Source organism: Colius striatus, chromosome 10 (genome assembly GCF_028858725.1).
Source record: "Colius striatus isolate bColStr4 chromosome 10, bColStr4.1.hap1, whole genome shotgun sequence".
Classification (NCBI taxonomy): Eukaryota; Metazoa; Chordata; class Aves; order Coliiformes; family Coliidae; genus Colius; species Colius striatus.
Window position 1 is genome coordinate 18,828,846 of NC_084768.1, and position 16,102 is coordinate 18,844,947.

Here is a 16,102-nt window from a genome sequence, read left to right on the forward strand (position 1 = left end):
AGCAGGGATGACTCCTTGCTCCATGAGGGGCAGACCCAGCATCACCCCCCAGCTGCTCCCAGGAGAAAGGGCATTGCTGGAACGTGTTGGTGGAAGATCCCAGGGCAGAGAGCCCCTCCTTGCCCTGCACCCCTGCCCCACAGTCCCACCCCCATCCTTACCTCTGCACTGGCCCGGAGAGGGATCCCAGCTCCTCCACCTGGGCAGGGGAGGGGAGATGCGCCTAGGAGGTGTTGTCCCCATCGAGCTGGGAACAAAGCGCCTGAGGAGGTGCCAGGGGAAGGGCAGCCGGGGGCTCCTGCCCTGGCTGGGCAGCACAGGCAGGGATTAGACCTGCGGGGAAGCGGCTGGTGCGAGCGGCGACAGGCTTAGAGCGATCTCAAGGCACTGGGCTCTTTTCTGGAGGAAGACTGATTGCAAGAGATGATGAAGAGATTTAAGAGGGCAAACTGAAAGCACAGACCCCAGACAACCCGAGGCTGGGCTGCTCAGCCTCTGGTCACTCCCTGTGCCAGCAGGACAAAGCCTCGGGACAGAGACAAGCTGGTGAGAGGCAACCCAAGGCTCCCAGGAGCAAAGAGCCTTTAGCTGGTAAGGCACGGTCTGAGCCAGAGACTCCTCCAGCATAATTCCCTGGAGTGTGGGGTTTGAGCCCTGGGCACCTTCCTGTGAGCTCCAGTCCTGCCTCCCTCCTCCAAGCACCTCCACCTCAGCCATCCCCCAGCTCCAGCCGCAGCTCCCTGGGGAACAGACCAGCATCCTCACAGGCCTGGGTGGAAGCAAAGGGACTAGGAAGAAAGACACACACAGAGTGGGGACAAAAGAGCCATCAGATCATTGGAAAACAAAGAGCTTGTAATAATGAAAAAAGGACAGATTTCGTAACCAATCACTTTTTCCTTTGAAAAACACAATCACAGTAACTTTGCTTTATACAACCACCTAGGAACTATGAAACAGCATCACATTGTGCATTATTAGGCTTTTTTTTTTTCTTTTCTCTTTTATACCTACTTATCAAGAAGGGTATTCCACACTTCAGAAATGATATCCATTTGGGGAGGAAGGAGGAGACAGCTAACAGCGCAGTCACAGATACATCATGAGTCCAAGCAAGCGGCAATCCTTTGTCCTCACCTTTTCCACTTAGTCGAAAAAGAAGAGTGGAGAAGGGGATAGCAAAAGAGAAAGGAAGGGGAAAGAAAGAAAAAGAGAGAAAGAAAGCACCCACAGAGGACTAATCACACTCCATAATTACTTTTGACATCTACAGGGCTTCATAGAAAGATCATTTAGACCAACACGGAGGGGAGGGGGAGAGGAAGGAGGCAGCGGGATGGGGCGGGGGAAGCTTTGGCATCTCCAACCCGGGCCCCTTCCAAATGCTGATCCTTCGCCAGGAGAGACCTATGGGGCGGAGAGAGGTCATTACAAGTTCTACCAGGCTGCCCAATCTCTCATCTGGAGCAAAGAGTTTGCAGCTTGGTTTCTAGAGCTTGAGGGACTGTCAGGCCATGGGGCATCTTCCCAGGCAGGGTGGGTGCCTCTCGCCCAGTGGCACAGCAATGCTGGGGTCAAGAGCCACCTCTGACTCCCACTGGGAACAGGGCTGGGGCATCAGCATCTGGGACCCTCCCTTTCCTCTCCTCCCCCGGCAAGCCTGCATTTCTCTGACAGATAAGCAGCACCTGAGGGACGCCCACAGGGCAGTTGAACCCCACAGTATGGTATTTGGGATGGTGTCATGTCAAGGAGGTGAAGTTTGGGGAGTGACAGCCACGGAGGCCAACTGTGACTGCTGTGGAGCTACTGTGGGGGCTTGCTGCTCTCCCCCCAGGAGCCCCAGCCCCTCTTTGCCAGGGAGACAAAACAATCCCATTGCCTTCTGGAATAAAAACATGTACTAAAACCAAAACAAAATGCTTAAGGCAGATCATCTTCCCCCTGCAAGTGCAAAGGAGAACGGTGGAGGAGAGGAGGGAGCACACACTGGGCTGGGAAACTGGCTTTTGTGTGGCCAGCTAGAGCCAGCCCCAGCCCCAGGGCCTGGCCCGGGCCATAAACCCCAAAAATCCCCAGGGCATACTCTGGGGTCAGGGCAAGGGCTGTGTCCTGGTAGGGTAAGGCCAAAGTCACTCGGCTGTTCCAAATTACAAAGCTCAAAGGCTTTGTGCTCTCTCTCTCCCTTTCTCCTTGGAAGATCCAGTGAAATCCCCAGAGACCGTCACCTCCTGAACAGGATGGTGCTTCCCTCTCTCCCTCCCTGTGCTGGGAGGCAGAATGGTCAACATGAGAAGCTGTTGGGGAAGTAAAACACAGCAGGACCCAGCTCTCAGATCTCTCAGCCCCCTCTCAAATGTTGAGGCTGAAGGCTGGCAACAACACCAGCAGGAGGAGGAGCGCGGGGACTGGGGCAGACAAAGGTGCAGGAGGAGCAACAGCTGACTTTGGGATCACGCCTGGATGTGAGAGGTAGGAGCTTATCTGATACACACAGGCCACAGCCATGAGCACTGAAAACGCATTTCCTCTGAACCATGGTGGGACAGCCCAGGGCCCTGTGATGGAGCAGCTCCTGCAGCCCCGTCCATAAACCCCAAACCACCTGGGAGTGCTTCCCCGTGGCACACATCCCTTCCCCACGCAGGGGGACTTGCCGACAGCCCCAAAGCCACATAGGGAAACCAGGCAGCAAATAAAGCCTGGATGCTGCAAATCCTAACCCCCTGCAACCTCTGGAAGAGAAGGAAGGATGGAAAGCAGCAGGGAACAGGCACAGAGAAGTGAGCTCAAAGGGAATCTTGAAAAGTCACTGGCCATACTGAGGCCTCTCCTCCCCTTTGATGGGGCCACCTGCAAGGGTTTCAGCCAGACAAGAGCAGCTTCCACGCCATCCTCCGAGCCACACACAACCACAACCTTGGCACTGCATCACGAGGAGAGGGACAGCTCAGCACCCAAAAGCCAGTGGCCAAGGCACAGACCTATCTCAGCATCCATCCAGCTATATCCCAGCGAATAAATGCTGGATAAAACCCAGCCAGCTCCTTCAAACTCTGCTCTCCATACTTCTGGATCATCACCCTGCTGTCCTTCCAGGAGGGGTTCCAAGCACCCCTGTGTGGGACTGGCCCTGCTCTCCTGGCCTAGGCTGCTCCCAAGGAGCCACTGGGCTGTTTTCTCTCACCATCTGCTCTGCTTCATTAGGTCTCCTCCCTTTATTGGCCAGATGTTCTCAGAGCTGTCCTGGCTTTAGCACTCGCTCTCGGGAGGAATCTGCATGCTTGATTTCTTGGACATCTCTGGGTGGGGGAGAAGAGGCAGATGCAGCACCAAGAAGCTGGGAGCCTTTCAAAGCCACGCTCTGTGAATTCGGGCTGCTTTCCCCAAGACAGCACCCTCACTGCCAGAAGGGATGAGGCTTTTTCTGAGGTGATAACGTTTGCTAGCTGTAGCGTGCCACCTCCCCTCTTTTTCTTATTTCTCTTGCCAGCAAAGATGGAGAAAAGGGAAAGAGCAGAGCAGGGAGCAGAGCAGATGGGCAGACTGAATTCCTGTTTCCCATAAGCATGTGGGAAAGCTACAGAATGAGAATTTAACTCCTTGCAGGCTGATCCTCCCCTGTTCAGGATGGGAAGCGGCAGCACAGACACAGGCCACGCGGCCGTGTCCCCCTGAGGAGGGCAGAGTGCTCCTAGCCACTGGCATCCCTTCAAAACATCTCTCTGTATTTATCCTTCCCTCTGAAAGAAAGAATGACTAGTAAAGCTCTGTTCTGTGTTGGCTTTTTTTATGAAGAACCGCTTGCTTCGGTAAAACTTGCTGTGTTTTGGATTGCCCTCTCCTGGTGCATCTGCCCTCCTCTCACACAGCCCTGGGCAGGTACGGCTCCACTCGCCTCCCACAGCTCTCTCTGGGAACACCTACTCAAGGTCTGGCACAGCAACAACTGCTGCAATACAAATTTAGTTTAGGAAACCAAAGTATTTTAAAGGGCTTTATATCTCAGGCTCCCCTTCCACATGAACCAGAACCTTCTGTGTAAGTACAGACAACAGAGCTAAGAGAGTTAAACACAGGAAAACAGGCTCCTGGGGACTGAAAGGATGAAGAGCATGGCCCCAGTTAGTGCAGCTGCCCTCTGGTCAGAGCAGAGTGATGCAACAGGAGATGGGAGGAGGAGGATGACCACAACAGACACCTGCCCTGCACACACTGCTGACAGAGCAGAGCATCTCCCAGCAGGTCCATCAGAGCTTCTTTGGAAGCTGAGGGCACTCCACAGAGGTATAAGGGAGTCATGGGTCTGCAGTGCTGCCCTTGGCCTGGCATGAGGCACAGGTTCACCACCACTGAATTTTGATCTGTCTCCAATTAAATGAAGAGAACCAAGTTTCCTTCTTCAGTTCCTCTGGGCAAGAAGCACAGCAGGCAAACTGAGAAAAATGCACTGTACCGGCTGTGTGAGAAACCATGCTGTGAGCTCATTAAAAACCAAACCCAAATAACCACCAAGCAGCAACCGAGCAGAGTTCTGCCCTTCCATTGCCTGAAGTAGAGGAAAGTCACCAGACAGACATCAGCACAGGACTCTACTTCAAGATTCCCCCTTCCCTTGCTGCCCTCAGGGTGGGCAAGGAGCAAGTGGCACCCGACAGAAGCTTTTGGCCAAACCAGCAGCCCCAAGGAGACCCATTTTCAATCTCACCTTCCCCACCAGCTGAACACACCACAGCCCTTTCTATCCATGCTCCCTGACAGCTCTCCAACAATAGCACTGCTCCCGACGCCCTGCTCAGTCCAGGATGCCCTCATACAATCTAAAGATTGTTAAGGCTTTGAAAAAACTAACTTTTGATCTGGAGAATGGAGTTCTGAAGCCTTTGTTCACCTAGCTTTTTGCACTGTTGGTAGGACCCAACTGTCCTTTCAAAGGGCCTGAGGATCATCTGCACTACTTTCACACAGCCACATGGAAAGTGGCGTCAAACGGCATGAGAGACATGGCCAGAAGCGGTAGCAGCAACTAAAACACACCAGAAAGAGAAACTTTGGTTTGAAAGAAAATCAAATTGAAACAAAAGAGAGAGAGAGAGAAAGAGAGAAAACGTAAACAGAGGTGCAAGTTGTCTCACGAGAGGGGTATTTGCAGGGTAGAACCCCACAACCCTGGAGGACCTAGAACTACATTCCCGGCTTTGTTTTACCGTTACAACTTTCATTGCACAGGACTCAAAAAACCACTCTCATATGGTTGTTAAGTTTCATAAATAATGTGAAAACTATATGCAACAGACACATCATATTTCCAAAAAAAATCATAAGAAAAGTTACATCAAATTAAAAAGTAGCTTCATGAATGAAGATACTGCTCTAAGTGCACTTTCCCTGCAAGTGCAGCCAGTGCCTCAGCGCTGGATATGAAGAAAAAAAAAACCAAACAACCAAAACCCCAAGGATAAAACCAAAAAAATTAATCAGATTTAAAAACTTAAGTCCGGTTTCAACCAGTCAAAACCGGGCCAAGCAGGAACCGAGTGTGCTCTTGGCACGGTCCCGTGAGGGAGTCCCTACGATGCTTCGTGATCCAGACAGGTTTGTTATGTCCTTGTTGAGACTGTAAACAATCCTTCTTTCCTGAACTGTCCTCTTTATTGGCAAAACAAAGTAAAATATTTTATTTTTGTTTGTTTGTTTTGTTTTGTTTTTTAAAATAGAACATTAAAATTAACCCAGAAGAAAAGAAACGAAACACAGTGAGCTTGTTGGAGTCCGTAGGATCTGGGCTGGAAGAGCTCGGAAAACGTGTTCAGTGTTTTCTCCTGTTTTCAGCTGGAACTGTACCAGAGATCAGGTTACTTGGGGAGGAGGAGAACAGAACGAAAACAAAGGATGTGGAATAAGAGGCCATGGCCATCTCATGTGTTCGCTTCATTCGCTAGGTCCTCTATCAATACCTTAGTGTCACAAGCCTTGGACCTGGAAAATAAACAAGCAGAAAGTGCTCACTGGGGAGAAGGAGAAATTCCCAGTACGACATGCAGACTGTAAAAAAAAACCAATGTGCTTGGGGGAAAAGAAAAAGGGAAATAAAGGGGAAAAGGGGAAATTAAAAGGCACCCAGCCACCCCGCTGGCCAGAACTCCATAAAACCATTGTGGCATGGGCTGAGAAGCCAAAGGAGTGCTCCTGCTCAGCCTGTCGCTGCTCCAGGACACAGCAGCTTCTTTTAGAATATGCTGGAGGTGTCTCGGTTTGCTGCAGGTCTGAGGGGTGATGGGATGTGGTTGTAGGGAGTTTGACCAGGCTTTGGCCCACATGCCCTCTGCATGAAGTTTGTCAGTCTCCAGCGGCTGCAGAAGGCTGTTGGCTTCAGTGACACAGACAGAAGCCAAGCATGGCCCAAGGGCCACATCTCAGGCCAGAGCACACCCTGTGCATGACAGCCATGGCCTCCTTTGCCTCTCCCCACCCCTCCCATGCAGGGATGCAGCAGGGGGATGTGCTGCAGGCACTGCACAATGTTCCTGATGTGCTGTGCCGCAGCACCAATGCTTGGGCTGCTGCAGTGGAAGTACTGCTGGACCCCGCAGTACAGGCACAGCAGTGAAGGTACACAGCCAGCAGGTTCAGGGGCTGGGTGCAAGGTGGGCAAAGTTTACAGTGGGAGAAGGATGTGTGGAGAGGGAAAAATAAAAAGCCAGGGTTTAGATTTGAGAGAGGAAGGAGTCTGGTATCTCACGTATGATACCTAAACCAAATGAGGACTGAAATCTTGGGGTGGTCTGAAGCCTGGAAACGGCTGATTGAAGAGAATCTCTCTTCCAGGTTTGCACTTATAACCTCTATCAATTGCTAGGGGCTAGTTTTGCAGGAGGGGAGCCTTGTAAAGAGGATGTAAAAGCTGGGTCAACCCCCAGCAGAGCCACATTTGTTTACTAATTGGACCCATCCCGCCTTTGAGTTACTCTCTTGGCCGAGATCTTTGCATGATTACCCAGCCCATAAACACATAAACAGCCCCCGTGCATTAAGAACAGCTCCAGCCCCTGGTTTGGATTGTTGTGCTAGAGGAGAGATGAAACGTACTGTGAAGCCAGCCGAGGCCTGCGCAAGCACACGCTCTGGCTGCGCTTCCACTGTTTGTTCTTGCGGCGGTTCCGTACACCATCTTCCTGGTCCATCATCTGATCCAAGAGCGTCAGGTCATCGGCGTTGAGCGGGGCCACGGAGATGTCCCTCACGGCACGGAACTCACCGCAGTTGTTCAGGTGCTCGTTCTCCAGGCGGAAGAAGTTCCACACGAACCGCCTGCACAGAGGAAAGAAGGGAAAATGACCAACCCAGTTCCCGTCTTAGAGGCATTGCCAGTGTTTCGCGAGGCACTGGTACATGCAGCGGGACGCCACTGACTTCTCACTGATCAAAGGTGCCCCTGGGATCACACTGGGAGTACAGAGAAACAGACAAGGACTAATGGCAGCACCTGCTACAACACCTTCCCAGCTTTCAGGAGAACAACGGAGCTGTCAGGCTGATTCACTGCCCTGACGATGACAGCCTGGAGACAAGCAGGTATTGCAAGCTAAAGATCACTGTCTATATGAGTGAGGTTCTGAGAGGAGATACGGTCACTCCCTACAAATGCCTGAGTTGTAGAGAGGTGGGGGTCGACCTCTTCTCTTTGGTAATGAGTGACAGGACGAGAGGAAATGGTCTCAAATTGCACCAGAGGAGGTTTAGATTGGTTATTAGGAAGAAAGTTATTAAGCATTGGAACAGGCTGCCCAGGGAGGTGGTGGAGTCCCCATCGCTGGAGATATTCAAAAGGCACATAGCTGAAGAGCTGGGTGACACAGTTTAGTGATGGGCCTGGCAGTGTGAGGTGAGGGGTTGGGCTTGATGATCTTAAAGGTCTTTTCCACCTGTAATGATCCTATGATTCTAAGTTTTTTCACTCATCTCAGGAAGCTGTAGGGGTGGGTTTCCAGCTAGAATATGAGTGTGTTAAAGAGCCATGAGAAACCTTGCAGGATCCAAATTAGTGCTTGGAAAAGAAGCAGAAATTTGAAGACCATAAACTTGAGAATCAAGTGAAATTTCAACTGAAAATTTCAAGGTGATTTTAAAGAGAAATGTAGTAAAACCAAACCCCTCAAGATTGGCTCTAGGTTCAGTACGAAGGATCCAGCCCCACACTGTGGCAGAGCCCTCTACACCTTTCTTCCCTCAGCACCCTGTTGGGATGAAATGTTCTTGTAACACTTAGTCTTCCATTTCAGGGATCGATGCCTTCCAGGTCCAAGGAGCAGTACTCCCACAGTGCTCATGTTCGATAAGCAATCCAAACATCAGAGAGAAAGGAACTGGTCAGTCAAGCAGCCTTACCGGAATACCTCGAGCGGGGCAAATACAGTAGAAATGATGTCCCCAGCGTAGGGAAAGATCTGCATGGAGGTGAGGGAGATCTGGATGGTCCATGCAAAACGCAGGATGACGTCTTCTACGATGGCACAATAGTAGTATGCCTGAAGAACAAGAGAGACAAAGAGGACAAGCTCATCACACACCTTCTGTACAGGAGTCAGACCTCTTTGGGCCTTCAGAGAGGCATAGTATTTGCTGCTCAGCCACTGGGAAAGTGAAAGGTATGAAATGACCTCTGTGAAACAAATGAACCTGACTGCTAGAAAATCCCAGCCCGTGGCATTCGGAAGCACCAGTGGCCAACTGCAACATGCTCTAAACTCAGCAAGTTTCCTTAAAATATTAAAAGCCTTCCCTAAGGTAAGAGCAGGGTGGATACGCACTTTCTGTGGGTAGACAATTCCTTCTCGAAGAAAGGTATTTTCACCAGCATTTTTGTCAAAGAGACCCCAGTCCATCTTCAGGTCCCAAATTAGGGTATAGCAAGAGCTGATGAAATAGAAGATAATCCACAGGTAGAAGAACACTTGGGTGTCACTGTGGTTTTTAGCTGGAAAAGACAAGAACAGCAGACTTTTGTGCAACTTAACGCAGATTGTGTACAAGGTATAATACAGGTACAAGTTGGCAGATTTGATCCATGGAAATAACATCCCTTTTATTCATGCTCTGGGAAAATCACAGAATCCGAAGGGTTGGAAGGGACCTCAAAAGATCATCCAGTCCAATCCCTCTGCCAGAGCAGGACCATCTAGAGTAGGTCACATAGGAACTTGTCCAGGCAGATTTTGAATGTCCCCAGAGAAGGAGACCCCACAACCCATCCGGGCAGCCCCTTCCAGTGCTCCCTCACCTGAACAGTGAAGAAGTTCTTCCTTGTATTTCCTTGGAACCTCTTGTGTTCCAGTTTATACCCATTGCCCCTTGTCCTGTCATTGGCCATCACCGAGAACAGCCTGGCTGCATCCTCCTGACACCCACCCTTTATGTATTTGTAAACATTAACGAGGTCACCCCTCAGCCTCCTCTTTTCCAAGCTAAAGAGCCCCAGCTCCCTCAGCTTTTCATTATAAGGGAGATGCTCCACTCCATCATCTTGGTGTCCCTGTGCTGAACTCTATCCAGCAGCTCCCTGTCCTTCTGGAACTGAGGGGCCCAGAACTGGACACAATATTCCAGATGCAGTCTCACAAGGGCAGAGTAGATGGGGAGGAGACCTGCTAAAAAACTCAGGCTAGCTAATCTGAACCCAATCGAAAGCTTTACCAGGACCAGCTTTACAGGGTCATTTACACTCAGCTTTTCATCTCGTTCAACGTTTTGCATTTGGGATTGAAATTCGCGCTGCTATTTTTTATTTCCTTGACACTTGGGGTAGACCTGCCATTCCGACTCTGAACAGCAGGTGGAAGCTGAGGGCCGTATTTCACAAAGGATTGTACGAAGGAAAAAGGCAAATGAGGCAGTGCTCGGTTAGGAGGGTTTAACAAGAAGGTATTTTAGTTTGTATAAATACAAACAACTGTGAATTACCGCACTAAATGCCTGAAAGAGGATGGGAAGTACGGGAATTTCCACCAGCCATTTCAGAGTCTGTGGTGGCAGGGCAAAATAAGAGAAAGAAGGCAATGCATTAACATATATGTCCAAATCACTGAGAAGGCTCTGTCGAGAGTTTTAAATGCCCATATAGAGCTCCTCTTTGTGTAACAGGACCGTGAGCCCAACATCTGCTCACCTGTGGATATATTTTTGCAACTAAGTTACCTGCCATTCCCCCACTGAAAAGGTTATACTTTAGCTAAGTTTCCCTACATTGGTTGGTTGTGTGAAAACAAACAGATCCAATAATCCTGTTTGCTTTAAATTAGTGAGTCATAAAGCTCTTAAAAATAAAACCACGTTATAACGCTTTGCAAGGCTGAGGCACTTTGCATCTCGCTGCTCTCAGGAGTCCTCCCTCCTTTCCGTGCAGCCACAGCAACTGCCCATTCACCGATTCTTTCCGACAAAGCCAGTAATGCCCCCAGTACACAAAAGCCGCGATGTTTCCAGCCCGAGCCCGATGCCACACTAACTGACAGCGCTGTTTTCCCTATATGAGCCTTTGAAACAACAGAATCCCCCAAGATGATCGCAGAGGGAGCAACAAGGCAATTAGCCCTCTCCTTCCTTTTTTGTTTCTAACAATTAGGATATAAATGTAACGAAGCAATCCCATAAAATTAATGGAGGTGAAAATGAGAGGCATCGTGTAAAAGCACATTCCTCCCATTCCGCCTCTCAGACTTCCTGGACACGATGTGAAGGATATAGGTCAAACATGCTCATTCTCCTTTCAAAACACACCCCCTGAAGCAAACCTATGAAAACCACTTATGCAGCAAAGCCTGGCCGCGCCGAAGCTTCCCCCTCGGCGGCGGCAGAAGGGGAGGAGGGAGGAGGACGCGGGATGCGGTACAGCTCTCAGGTTTGACTAGCTGCCCTGCTTTTGTGCGCTGCAGGAAGCCTTTGAGCAGTAACCCACCTCCTCCCGAAGCTCGGCTCTACCCGGGGACAGGGCCGGCGTCGCATCGCCCGCTGCCGCTGCTGCTGCTGCTGCTGCAGAGCCCTGACGTCAGCCGGGAGCAGGCACAGGAGTCCTGCGGAACACAGCCTCTCGTGCCACCTCTCCATGGCGTTTTTAAAGCGCAGCTGCCCACAAAACGGGACAGAGGTGAGGGTTTGGAAGCTTAGCAATTAGGGTTCTACTGCAAGATTTCACTCTCCCCCATCAAGCTCCTCCAAAGCCTCCACGACGTTGTTTCAGGAAGATGCTGACATTCACTGCCTCAGAGACACTAAGCCTGTTCTTTCCAACATTATTCTTACCTCATTACATCTCCATGTTTAGCTGCCACTACCAGATCCCAAGTGATAGTTCTGAGGCAGTTAATAGGATGAGTGCTTTCAAAGAATCTAAAATGCTCCAAACTATCCTGTGAGGCTGTATGCTTCCTGTGGGTAGCTTCAAGAAGGTTCGATCATGCTGGTTTGGTTTTCCCTTATGGGCAGAATTCAAATTGACTGAGTCTTGCTGTACATCTTCCTGGAGCAGATAAGGGGAAGGCAGTACAGATAGTGCCATCCTTGACACAGCTTGGGCCACATCCTTGGCACAAGCCCTGCCCTGCATGGCTGAAGGGCAGCAAAGAGGCACTGCTGGGCCCTCCTTCAGAGTTCTCTGGTCACAGAAGGGATGGTCTGGTCCCTGACTATCATCTCAAACTACACAAAGGGCTAACAAAACCATATACTATGTCGGCAACTACATAGGAAGGGGATTTCAAGGGTTCATGCTGCTTAAGCCTAAATTGCCTTAAAGGTCACTGTGTGCTTATGGGAAGCAGGGGTACTGGGGAAAAAAAAGACCCAAGTAAGAACTCTTGGGGCATTAACCTCTCATCAACCTCAAAAGGACATGCTGGCTTCTAGTAAGGTTACCTGTATCTCAGCTCCCTTTCCCTGCCCTTATCTTTGCAGCTGCCTTTTCAGTGACACCTGGGGTCCCACTGCTTGGCCCTGCATTGTTTCTCACCAACTGGCTCTGTGCTGCATTCAGCTCCTGAAAAAAATCATTTAAACCTCAAATCTTTTCCTGGGAAAATGTGCTCATCAGAACTAGCCCATTGTCTTCAGCCTCCCTTTAATCACTTATCCCCCTTTTCCTCCTGCCTGCAGTTCTGTTTGATACTTTCCTTCCTTCTGTCCTCATTGGTATTCAGAGGGTGTACAGAAATATGTTACCGCTCTAGGCAAGCAATTATATCTCAATCTCCACTGGCTGGTCCTAGTGGCCCTCTTCACTGCTGCTCAGGGGGCTAGAAAATCAAGGCATTCAAATTCTGCCCAGAGGCTCCATCTACTCCTGGCCTGTCAGTTTTTAAGGAGCAATACATAACTGTGCATATGTATGATGATGTCAGGCTCTATTTAAGCAGGGACTGTTTCATCCCATGTTTTTCCTTTGTTTAACGATGTGCTAGAAACCACCAAAAACCATTAGAGAATGATAGTCTCAGGATGAGAAGCACTCTGCTAGATCTCAACCTCTCAGGAGGGAAAAGGGCCAAGTCTTCAACATGCCATGGACTGCAGCAACCCTTCAGCATCACAACTGCCAGTTCCTCCAGCAAGAGGTGCATGAAGGACCTTTCTACTCGACACTCTAAAGGGCACCACCACGTAGCAGCTTCCTAAACTACAGTTATTCAAAACCACACATGCAGGACAAAACACCCCCAGCACAGAACCTCAGCAGGTAAAGCTGCATGTGAAGCTTCACCCTCCCTGGCCATGGGCATATTTCAATCCATGTTCATATCACCATGTCCCGCAGCTGGGAGGTGTTCAGCTCTGTCAGAGGCTACTTGAGTTCCCAGCATCCTGCACTCTTCACGTGCCTTAAAGCCAACGGGAAGCAACGTAACACAGGAGCAGTTTGCAACCTTCACCACAGAATTCCCATTAGCATCCTCAGTTTACCCTAGAAAAAGGCAATTCTGCACAAATACACCTACAGACTGCTCCAGAAGGTCAACTAGATGAATAATGGAAGGCGTTAACCTTTGAACTGAAGCTGTGAATGGCCACAGCCCCAGAAAAGAGACAGAATTTACTGCCTGCAAAAACAGCTGATAGACAATATCTTGGATCTCAAAACCAGTGCCAGGGGGCAGGGTACCTGACCAGCATTCTGAGATAACACTGCTCTGCAGAAATTATAGCCCCTTCTAAACACAAGCAAGGGAAAGGTTGCTTTCCATCAGAGATAGACAGCAAATACTATCTTGAACGCTGTTACTATTGACTTTACTTCCAAAGAATACTATCTGTTTACTCTGCTGAATTATTCTGGGGAATGTAAACACTCTATAGCATTCAAGACAGCAAAAATCAATGCTATGTATTATTGAAGACCTGGATAAGAGCACAATGGCCCCTGATAAGCACTCCTGGTGTGTCAGCCCCTGCAGCTGGCTGTGGTTTCTGCTGATGGTGAAAGTTGTGATAAAAGCTGTAAGAAGCAGGAGGTTATCAGGAAACACAGGCAGGTGAAACCCTGCTATACCAGCCAAACCTCACCCAGGCACTGCTCTCGGTGCCAATCAAAACCCTCTTGGTCAAGGCAAGCTAAATTCAGTCTCCTCTGATGAGTAGCCTTTCAATTACAGATTTAGGCAGAACCAAACCAAAAATATATCTATTTACAGTTTGCTAGCCAAGCACAGATGCTGGGAGTGCTGAGCGGGTGCTTTCTGCCACCTGCTTAGGCCGGGGATGACGTGTGCCTGTTAACTCCATCCCAGCACACAACAGGAGGGGGTGACAGCCAGAAGTGACTTATCTACATGAGAACTGCCATCAGGATGACACCCCAAGGCATTTGCCTAACACCTGACTGCTTGGAGTGCAGTATTACTGCTCCCTCAGTAATTACACATCTTAATGAGGGAAGGGCAGCAGTGTTGACTTTCTGCCCAGCCAGCGTGTACCGCTATTTAGCGCTGATCAACAGCAGAGCCCTGACATGACAATGGACTTAATGCAGGAAAAAGGCAAATAACCCAGAGGAGCACACAGAGGACTCACCATTGTGCACTGATAGGCTTTTTCAAACACCAATCACTTGTATGAACAACCTTCCCCTTAGATTCTGCAAACCTCTGCTATAGCCTTTGGGCACGATTTAAAGCAAAGCAGCAAGGTACAGTGCAGTGAAGAGCTGTCAGGAGGCAATATCTCATTTCTTCTTCTAGTTAGATTCTACATTTGTAGAGCAGGGAAATCCCCAAATTGTGTTTGGACTAAAAATACTCAGTAGATTTATACTGGGCTTGTAGGATGATCCGGCTGGGCCTAATTTCAAGACATGGCAGCAATCTCCCTGCTTGTATCTCAGAAAACAGAAGAATGTGATTTAACTGCAAACAGGAGGAAGCACATCAGTCAAGACTGAGATTTGATCTGATTCTTCTTCTGGTGGCTTCTCCAGCATCTGAGAGAGTTCTTGGGGGACGTTTAACTGCTCCCTAGAGAAGGATGGGGTTTTCAATCTGTTAGCCAGGAGTCTCTCTCACAAGAATATCTGCCTTCACAATCAGAAATAAACAGCAAGGTAAACAGGGCCTTTGTTGGATAATTTAGGGACACAGTGTCATCTGCTGCCTCTATAGTGCTTTGAGGTCCAAAGGTAGATTCCTTCCATCTCTAACAGCAACCAAACCCAGCAAGATGAAATAAAATAGTCGGAGGATTGCATCTCCTGGATTTCTGCAGCACCAGAGGCCTCCAGGCCTGCACACATTTGACAGGCAAATAGCTTGGGATGTAGTCAGTTGCTTTTCTTAAAATGCTCCATTAAAAAAGGTCAAGCTTCACCCTCTTAAGTGCCCATGAAATGAGGTATCAGTAGGTCATCCTTTTTACTCACACCTTACTCATTAGCGTTGCTGCTTCTCCAGCCACCTTTAACACAAAAGTGTTTTAAGTGATACAAACGGCACTATTAGTCCACTTTCCAAACCCCAGCTATTAAAACCCATCTCTCAGCTGCAACTTGGAGAAGCAAGTGCATGAGTCACGCCGCGGCAGGGTGCCAAGGTTGCCTGTCCCCTGTGGTGTGGCTGCCAGCACCGGGCACGTCCCGCTTGACATTTGGAGCCCTACAAAGCATGGCAAGATTCCTCTGTGGCATTTTATGCCTTGTTTGTGCTAACGTTCCAGGTGTGGTGGCAGTTCCTGAAATCCCTCTAACACCCACTTCCCAGGCTCCCCAACGCATGCAGGCTGCTGCCTGGTCTCGCTTTGCCCGCTCCTGCTGCTCCCTCGGCCCCAGCCAGTATGGTCCTGCTGCAGCTGGGCTGGGGTGCTCCTCATCCTTCCCAGCTTCACCCCCAACTACCATGATGGGTGTCTGAGCAATTAGAGGAGATAACAAACTGCCGTGGAGAAACTGGGCTTGCTCAGTGTGCCACAGAGACCCACGTCAAAGCTGGGAGGGGGTCAGAGGCCAGGATGGAAATGTTTGCCCATGGCAATGCCTCCAATTCTTCGCTAATGACACTGCTGCTGCTCTGATGGAAAGGATCAGAAAGACTGGCTAATGAACTCAACTCATTATTGAAGGCCTCCTGGGCACGGGATGACAGGGTTTCAGACAAAAATTCATCCTAGCTCACAGCAATGTGACAGACGTTGCATGTTTTGGCTCCAAATAATCATCCCAACAGAGCTGCCAGTACGCTGTGCTGAGGCAAGCTGCACAAAAACTGCAAGCATTAAAAAAGAAGCCAGTTAATCCCATTACAAAGTTTGTTTTACTTCAAGAGGTCAATCCAAGCACTCTATAAGGCTCTTGTGACACCTAAATCAAATGATCTGGCTTGCCACAGTGCTGACAGCTCTTCCAGTGCTGAGAAAGGAGAGAGATGGGAGATCTTGTACTGACACACAAGGGATAAACTAGGGAACGGGATCTCATAAATGCTACTTGTTTCATTCTGCTACTTGCTTCATTCTTTTGTGAATTTGAGTGGGATTTTTTTTTAAAGTTTTGTACTTTAAAAAAAACCTATTTGTACTGAAATTCTGTTTGCCCACTTATTTTGCCTTGCCTCACTCCCTAGAAATGAAA

At 49.4% G+C, this 16,102-nt stretch overlaps 1 protein-coding gene across 1 annotated transcript in view; it reads right to left on the reverse strand.

Moving 5' to 3' along the window:
- Positions 1–871: 871 nt before the first annotated feature.
- The window catches only part of XPR1 (xenotropic and polytropic retrovirus receptor 1), a 114,040-nt gene continuing 98,809 nt past the window's right edge, over positions 872–16,102 (reverse strand). The window contains exons 12-15 of the mRNA XM_062003588.1: positions 8,811–8,977; positions 8,389–8,528; positions 7,090–7,311; positions 872–5,979 (exon numbers count right to left, since the gene is read on the reverse strand). Of these exons, the coding sequence (XP_061859572.1) occupies positions 5,919–5,979; positions 7,090–7,311; positions 8,389–8,528; positions 8,811–8,977 (590 nt within the window). The 3' untranslated portion in view covers positions 872–5,918. The remainder of the gene's footprint in view (positions 5,980–7,089; positions 7,312–8,388; positions 8,529–8,810; positions 8,978–16,102) is intronic.